Source organism: Sycon ciliatum, chromosome 3 (assembly GCF_964019385.1).
Source record: "Sycon ciliatum chromosome 3, ocSycCili1.1, whole genome shotgun sequence".
In the NCBI taxonomy this organism is placed as follows: domain Eukaryota; kingdom Metazoa; phylum Porifera; class Calcarea; order Leucosolenida; family Sycettidae; genus Sycon; species Sycon ciliatum.
Genome location: NC_088645.1, coordinates 33,211,421 through 33,220,088, shown reverse-complemented (window position 1 = coordinate 33,220,088; position 8,668 = coordinate 33,211,421). Strand labels below are relative to the sequence as shown.

At 48.4% G+C, this 8,668-nt stretch overlaps 2 protein-coding genes across 2 annotated transcripts; one reads left to right on the top strand and one right to left on the bottom strand.

The window, feature by feature from the left end:
• Nucleotides 1-2,786: 2,786 nt before the first annotated feature.
• LOC135813014 (ras-interacting protein RIP3-like) lies at nt 2,787-4,425 on the bottom strand. Its single transcript, XM_065326231.1, has 2 exons — nt 4,149-4,425; nt 2,787-3,310 (listed from the first exon to the last, which is right to left on the bottom strand). The coding sequence occupies exons 1-2, from the start codon at nt 4,423-4,425 to the stop codon at nt 2,787-2,789; spliced, it is 801 nt and encodes a 266-aa protein (XP_065182303.1).
• Nucleotides 4,426-5,731: 1,306 nt separating this feature from the next.
• LOC135813012 (uncharacterized) lies at nt 5,732-8,183 on the top strand. Its single transcript, XM_065326230.1, has 2 exons — nt 5,732-5,899; nt 6,965-8,183. The coding sequence occupies exons 1-2, from the start codon at nt 5,732-5,734 to the stop codon at nt 7,979-7,981; spliced, it is 1,185 nt and encodes a 394-aa protein (XP_065182302.1). The 3' UTR covers nt 7,982-8,183.
• The last annotated feature ends 485 nt before the right edge of the window (nt 8,184-8,668 follow it).

The window sequence follows — 8,668 nt, the reverse complement described above, 5'->3', positions numbered from 1 at the left end:
CGCATTCCAGAGCCTAGCTCCTTGGAACGCAAGACAACCCTTACCCAGCTCAGTGCGGGTTGGCGGTGGTCTTAGACCCATAGATAATTGCAGCCGAGTAGGAGCGCCACTGGTTGGTAGCAACAGCACTTGCAGTGTGGGGCTAGCACGGGAGTAGCGGCAGCGCCAAACCAGGAAGATGAGCTTCTGGATGAAGATCTCCCGGACACGGTAGGCGCCGAGTTGGACTAGCAGGTTTCTGGCAGAGGTGCGCGGCGAGCATCCGTACACAGCTCGAGCCGCACGATTCTGCAGAACTTGGAGACGGTCCAGGTGCTTACCCGCCAGCGATGCCGAGAAGGCATTGGAGCCATATGAGAAATCAGGCATGATCACAGACTTGAAGTACTGGATGCGGCTTTGCATGCTAAGGCAGCGGCGCATCCGCCACAGCACACCGACTTTCTTGTTGAGGCGGGCAACGCACCTATCCATCTGGGTGTTCCAAGACATGGCGCTGTCAATGTGAACTCCGAGGTAGCGAGCAGAAGAGACAGATGGCAGCTTAGTCGCATGACACCATACGTCCAGTTCAGTTTGCGCTTCTAGCTTCCCAGCCGGTACTACCAATGCCTGACTTTTTGATGCATTAAGGATCAAACCTCGCTGCTTCAGCCAGTCAGCAATGCATGCCACTGCTCTGGAGAGAGTGGCGGTCAGTTCCTGTTGTGTTGGGCGACTGCAGGTCAGTGCGATGTCATCTGCGAACTGTATGGACTCAGCTTGATGGGCAACAGATGGTATGTCCCGGGTGTAAAGGCTGAAAAGCAGTGGACCTAATACCGACCCCTGTGGTACTCCACAGGAGCAGGCTGCCACTGTGCTAAGCTGGGATCCCAGCTGGACAATCTGGCAGCGATCAGACAAGTATGACATGAGCCACTGGAGCGCTGTTCCAGTGACGCCCACACAGAAGAGATCTTCGACTAGTTGCTGGTGGCGAACCTTGTCGAACGCCTTCGACATATCCAGGAGGACCACACCCGTGAACATGCGGCGGTCTCTTGAGGCGAGGATCCTGTTGACCATCAACACAAGGGCATCCTCCGTGGAATGTCCTGTCCGGAATGCAAACTGTGTGCTGAGCAGAGAACCAGCTATATCCAGAAAGGTGACAAGTGCCTTCTGCACCACCTTCTCTAGCAGCTTCGAGAGAATTGGGAGCAGGGACACAGGACGGAAATTGTTGGCGACGGATGGATCGCCAGCCTTGTGCAATGGGGTCACATACGCACGCTTAAAGCCAGCGGGTACAGTGCCAGAGGTCAGGGACGCATTGAAAAGTGCTGCAACTGATGGTGCTAGCAGGTCGGCACAGTACTTTAGAAGTAAGCCTGGGATGCCGTCGCTCCCAGTTGCTTTGCGCGGGTCGATGCGCTTCAAAAGCTGTTCAGCATCGCAGACACGCACATGTTGGAATGAGGTCAGGGCAGACCGAGGCTGTGGACCCTGAGGCATAGAGAGCACTGAAGGTCGAGCATCATCAGAGACTACCTTGCCAAACGTGGACGCAACATGTTCGATGTCGCATGTCGGCTGCATTGATTGTCTCTTGCGTCCAGTCACAGTATTTAGGACTGACCATAATTTGCGTGGGTTCTGGCAATTATCTTGGCACTGACTTTGGAAGTACTGGTTGCGTTTGCACCTGTTTGTATTCGCAGCAACCGAGCGGGCACGTCTATATGCTGCGTGAGCTTCAGAGTTGGCTTTGTCAGCAAGCCACTTTCGATGCAGGCGACGCTTCAGCTGGTTTATCTTGTATAGCTCTCTGTCAGACCATGGAGGATGGAGCTTGCCTGTCTTAATCTTGCATTGCTGCAATGGCGCATGCCTGTCGAGGACAGAAAGGAATCGTTGATGCCAGTGGTCCCACATGGCTTGCACATCAGAGTCTGGTGGGTACACAGGAAGTTCAGCAGCAGCTAGGTCAAGTCGGAAGGCAACCAAGTCAATGTTATCTAAACGGCGACGCACACGCTGCTTGGGGATGTCTGGCCGGGCATGTCTTGCATTGAAGGTTGCTTCAACTCCAAAGTGGTCACTGAGTGTAAGCGGCAGGACTCGGCAATCATGCAAATCCTTATCCTCTGTAGTCAGTATCAGGTAAATAGTAGTGCCAGCTGGACACCGAGGTGAGACTCGCGTAACGGAGTGGACGATATTAGTGAGGCCATATGCACCACAGAGATCCAGAAGTGGCTGGGCATGCTGTGGCTGGGAATGCGAGATATTGACATTGAAGTCACCCATCAATGTGACGGCTGAGGTAACCATAGCAGCTTGATGCAGCGATGCCTCAAGGGTGGACCAGTAGGAGACTGGCGCATCTGGTGGTCGGTATATGCAGCCAATTAAGTGATTGCCTGCCTTTACATTTAGCTCAACCAACACTACCTCCGTGTCCCCTTGGTTGAGATCCGGCCGTGGTTTGATGGGCAAGTAGGACCGGTAAAAAATACAAACGCCACCTCCTTTTCTCCCCTTTCGGTCATTTCTCACCAAACTGTATCCTTCAATGTTCAGTTCTTCATCAGCTATAGACGCGTCCAGCCATGTCTCCGCAATCCCAACAACATCCCATGTCCTTTCCCTAATCAGAGCGGACAGCTTGTCTATCTTGTAGCGCAGGCTGCAGATGTTAAGGAATCCAATGGTGGTATGTGTTGAATGAGATTGTGGCAGTCTGTTAATAGATACGGTAGCAGCCTGAGGGTAGAACTCCCGCGCAACTGGATTTAGCTTACTCATTGAGAGCTAGATGAAGGTTGCATTTTGCATGGTATTCCCGACATGGATCCAGGGGAATCTTCTGCATGACGCTTTCCAGGGCGAGGTGGCGTGGCTTTGGCTGGAGCAGACGTAGTTGACGTATCTTGAAGCTTGGGCTGGTGCTGGCCACTGTCCTGCTGGACATCACTAGATGCAGGGCTTTGGCTGTCATTAGACGCAGGGCATTGGCTGTCACTGGACGCAGGGCATTGGCTGTCATTAGACGCAGGGCATTGGCTGTCACTGGATGCAGGGCATTGGCTGTCACTAGATGCAGTATGCAGGTTCTGCTGTTCTGTCTGCAAATGCTGGTGCTCTTCAGGTGTCGATTCCTGATGCTGACTTTCCTGTGTCTTCTGGTGCTCCTCCTGCCGTTTCTTCTGCTGCTGTTGCTGGTCTGCTGTGTTTCTCTGTTCAAGTGTACTTGAGTAGATTCCTGGTGCTGATTTTCCTGTGTCTTCTGCTGTTGCTCCTGTTGTTGCTTGTCTGCTGCGTTTCTCTGGTCATCACGAAAGACCCATGGGCGTGCATAAACAGGCCTGGGCCAGAAGTTTGGCTGTGTGAGGGCTTCAACTGAGGCTCGGCTGATCGTCACACGAGCACCGACCTTGCCATCACTCATCAGCCTTGCTGATCAGTTTGCTACTAAATATCGTGAGCTGCTGATTGGCTGTCAGGGCACGCTGTTGGATAAAGGATTCCAGTTGCTCAATGCTAATAGCTGGGCGCAGGTTTCCAATCCAAATGACCCCACGCCTGACGCTAAGACCAGGGGAGATAGAAGAGACTAGTTGCCATGAGTCATCATCCACAGGTAGTGGTGGAACGTGCTGCGAACCCACAGTATTTGTCTGTGTGTCTGCGACCTTTGGACTGTGGTTTGTAGTACATACCGGGTTTGCTTTATCCTTGGGGGGCTCACATGAACTCTCAATGTTGTCACACCTTGATTTACTACTGGGCATGACATCAGTACTACTGAGTCTGTACGCATCTGACTGTACCGTATTGGCTTGTGATTTCCTTTCTTCTGTTTGCTTGGCATTTTATCGCTCCACAGGTACCCTCAGTCTCAGGTGCTCTCACATTTGTGCAATTGTTGATTTTGGTCCTGAATTATCCTCCCTGTTGCTTTGCTACCGTCCTCCTCCTTCCTCCACCTTTTTTTTCTTAATTGGCCTCATTATGGCATTCGCTTCCATGTAATTGGGCTTGTAGCCCGTGTGTACTTGCGAATTCAAATAAAAATATACATACATACATACATACCCGTCCAGCTGCAGCTTGCTTGGCGCTACGTTTGCTGGCACGAGTACTACTGGTACTACTGTGTGTACGCTGTACGTCAGCTTGAACTGTAGGTGCAGGCGAGCTGTTGTTCGCCGTCTTTGCCTTCATCATGGCAATGGCGGAGTTTTTCAGAGAAACTAATTCCTGTTTCAAGTCCTTCACTTCCGCTGCCAGCTCGCCAATTTTGCGTTTCATACGCGCTTCTTGGTCAGCAGACTCGGTCGCTAGGGTCGCCAGCGTTTGCACCACTGCAATGATACCCTGCTCAATCCCCGGGAGGGTGCAAAGCAGCTTCGTCACGGCCTCAGCAGAGAGCTCGCCCATGGCGGCGGGGTTCCCGCCTGGCCTTACCTAACCTACTATCCTACACTATTTATACTACTACTACTACTACTACCTACCTAGCTATCTCCTGTCCGGCCTGATGCCGACTGGGATGTCCAAACCAAGAAAAGCTACGAGCTTGAAAAACGCGTGCCACACTCTGCTGTGTACCTGTGCGTGGTACAAGGCTGCGCGTTGCAAGACCATTATTTAAACGCTCGAACATTTGACTTAATGTGACACTACAGCGGCCTTCCAAACAGCGCCACGTCAGATACAGTAATTTCTTGCAAAACATGGATGCCAAACGATCTAGACCAAGTCACGCAAATAAAGGGTTTGATGGGCTACAAAAACCAGTATCGTACACTGAGCATAATGGAGAAGCGCGCCGCCGTACCCGCGACAAGCCCTGGGGTGAGCACATGCGCACCAAGCATGCTCAGAAGAGACTGGCGCTGGGGGATACTGTTTTCGCGGATGTGTCAGTATTAGCCAGGGAAGGTGACAGGGCAAGCAGGAAGTTAAGGGAAGCTGTGGAGATAAGGAAATTGGGACCACAGATTAACACCATAATTATCTTTATGATTTTGGCACGTCACGGTGGATGCGATGTAGCATATCATACTTTATAGCATCACAAATTGCATGTACATGTACAATGTATATAACTGCTCCTTTGCAGACCTGCACACCATTGCATACCTGATGAGGGCAATTTTGTAGAAACGTTGTAAAACATTCAAGAAGTTTGTTGCTCCAACGAGGAGCACATGCTTCTTGCCGAACTTGACACTTGACTGACTCACGACTGCCATCCGGAGCACATGAGGAGCACGTCACACCTTCCGCTCAGCAAACCTGAAAGAAAGCACCACTCCCTGCTCCCTCCACTTACACACGTAGTAGTCCACACACCTGCCACACGTTTATCAGTACAAGTATGTGTATTACATCACAATCATAATGCACGCGGACGTGTACAGTACCGGCACATTGCTGTATGCTGCATACTGTTTCGGACAAGTAGGCCTTCTCAGTGTAACAACGGGATGACGTACATGTGGAACTGAACAGGGACCCATGTCGACAACACTATGAATTGTACATACATCAAAGTACCCGGCGTAGAATTTACACGTCCCACAGCTACAACTCCAACATCGAGTAGGTGCCTACCGCTACTACTACTTGAAGTAAGGTATAAGTCAGAGCTCTCAAAACGTACAAACAGCCAGTTTACTCTGCAGATCTGTAGCTGAGTTCAGTTTTCTTCCTCCAAGACATTTTTTATCTGAAAGAGAACATGGCGACGGAACCAGTTGAGAACGAACTGGATTGTGTTCTAGAGGATGTGTGGATTGAAGTTCTGTTACCTTTGCTGTCAATTCGCGACATCTTTCAGCTCTGTGCTGTCAACAGGCACATCCGAGATCTGTTGCTGAAGGAGTGCATATTTAGACGTCTCTGTCAGGTGAGTAGTAATGTACAGAGTTCATGCGTTTGTGTGTTTGGAAAAGCTTGGTTTCATTTATTTGAATCAGTATCTTCTAAGGCGTACCGATTTTATCACTTTGTGTATATACTAGTACAATTAATTCGATGGACTACAGCGATACCACATGAGTGTATGCATTTACATGATAAGGTCCTCACTCGTTGGAGCAAAATCTCTGGCCCATAAAAACAGTAATCTCATGATGAGAATTAGCACTAAATATTTGCTTCAATAGCACTGATTTAAGGTGACTGGGGCGGTACAACCTTTTAGGGGTAATTTTGACAACAATTTGACAACTTTTGGGTGTCCCAGCTAAGTTTGAGATGAAATTTGGAATTGTTTTATGAAAGGTCCGTGTTAGTTTTCCACGGATCTATTATAAAACGTTTTCAAATGTTGTCCAAAAGAACAACTAGTTACTTAGATAGAAAAGGCTATTCTCCTGGGATTCACTGGAAGAAAAAATTCATATTTCATCTCAGCACACGAAGCACACAAGCCATTTAATTTTTTCCACCAGGCCTTTCATTCCATTACTCTGCAGGTCGAATACAATGGTAGTAAAGATTCTAACCATGTAAAGAAGAAGTTTTCACCCGACGATTGTTTCGACATATAGATATGGACGGTTTATCAGCTTGGCTCCCCATTCGAAACTATTCTTAAGCACCTGATGACCAATATATGTTTTGCTTTTCATACCACTTTGGTCGGTTTATCCTTTCACCCCGTCACTATATAGCCGATACACATTCCTCATTGCCCCAACGACTTCAAAATGAACTCGTCTGTGCTCGCCAATTCTAAGTTCTTCTCTTGCGTCTCCTTTCTCTTGTAACAGGCAAAAGCATATTTCTTGAAGGTACTTCCCTTACAAGTGTATGCGAACTACATTTAAAATATTGAATAATTATATCTTATGACTAGAGAAGGGAAAGTAACTCTACTGTTCTGATGCAGGTCTGCAAAACGCACAAGGTAATCGTATACCTTTCAAAGTGATTTTCCGTTGTCTTGTTCGTTTGTCCATGCATGCAGCAACGCTATCAGCTAAGTCCTTCTTTGAACACGTCCTACATCAGTGCTGCGAAAAATATGTACATCTCCATTTGCGTAGTTAGCATGGATTCAAACCTGATTTGGGACAACTACAGGCTTGCTACCAGTGATTTATCCGAACAAGATCTTCTAACATATGCGTCCCAAAGGAATATCCTCCAGCGGAGATCTCGATTGCCTGCCCAACAATTGAGCTTAGCTCGGACTCTCCTGGACACGCCGCGTCTTGCCACACAGAGGTTACTTGTCCAAGATCAGAAGCTGACCATAGAAGATGTTAGCGCCCAATTGACGCCTGTATTTGGTGGAACACTAAACAAAGTGACGAAAACCCTACACGAACGTTTCGACTCCCATGAAGAGTACCAGCAAGATCTTTTGAATAAGCTGGAGCAGGATGTTCCAAAGCTGGTCCCTTACTTGCCACTGGCGTACCGCTCACGGAGACTTATAGAGCTTGCACACTGCTTTCACTGCATTATAGCCAGAGACCCAACCATGTTCTCACGGTTTCAACAGGATATGAGCAACTTACCTGGCCGTCCAGTTCAAACGTTCACGTGGGCCCATCAGCATGCCCTGTACGACCTCCATTGGAAACCTGTGTATGAACTCGGGTCTGCTGCACCAGCTGCCGGTATGCTATGGACCAGGATTTTTATTGACGCCATTGCTCAACTTTCGGGAGATTATTCTGTTATCAGGCTGCTGATCACAGGAAAGCTTCGGACATCGCAGACGAACGATTACTTCAATGCTGTCACTGAGTACAACAACATCTGGAAAGATTTGCCGGAGGCCACTCGCCCCAATCTTCAAGTTATACATCATGAGTTGGGAACATTCCTCCTCTCATCAACATCAGCTTTGCACTCTAGAAACGAATTTACCAAAATGGAATTGGTAAACGCCATGGAAATGATTGGCAATAATCTTGTTGACGAAGCAACTCGCAAATCCGATACGACTCTGACCACGCAAAGGTTGATTTCATGAATCACCCTGTCATCCGACTTTTATGATATAACCCAATACCACAATTTCAAACATGCCTGCCTCCCGTTTTCCCAGGCTAGTACCCATCACTCATGTCTGCGCATTTCGCCAGTTTCAAGTGGAACCTTTTGGAGTGTTGAAATGTTTATGAACTGGAATATGAATATTCACGGTATATCTATATTTTCTCATCTACATGACTTGTCTTGCCCGTAAAAGAGGCCGTCACCTCCAAAAATGCTCTCCTCCTGGGGCCCTGTTTTTTGTTTTTGTTTTTTTTTATTTGCAAACGCAGCCGCAACTAATAATCAGGGAAATAGAACAACTGAAGTGACAGTGGACAACAAGACAAAGGGGAGTAGGGGCAATGTGCTGATGTGGTTGGCAAGGATCATCCAACTGGTGGTATGAGAACGATAGTCTACAACCAGGCATCGATAGGAATGCAAAATGTTCAAAAAGGACAGGTCAATCTCGGCACGTCTTGTTGTGGATGCCAATAGTACAGAACTAGTACATTCGAGAGAGTTCTGGCCTAGACCTCTGTACTCGCGTCTAGGGAATTTCGACAATAACTCATTTTCTCCACCAACCCGGTCACCTGCGAGTCATGATGAGGAAATGGATCTGTTTAACGGCCTACCACATATCTGTCCTGAGTAATGTTCAGCTGATGAATCGCATGGT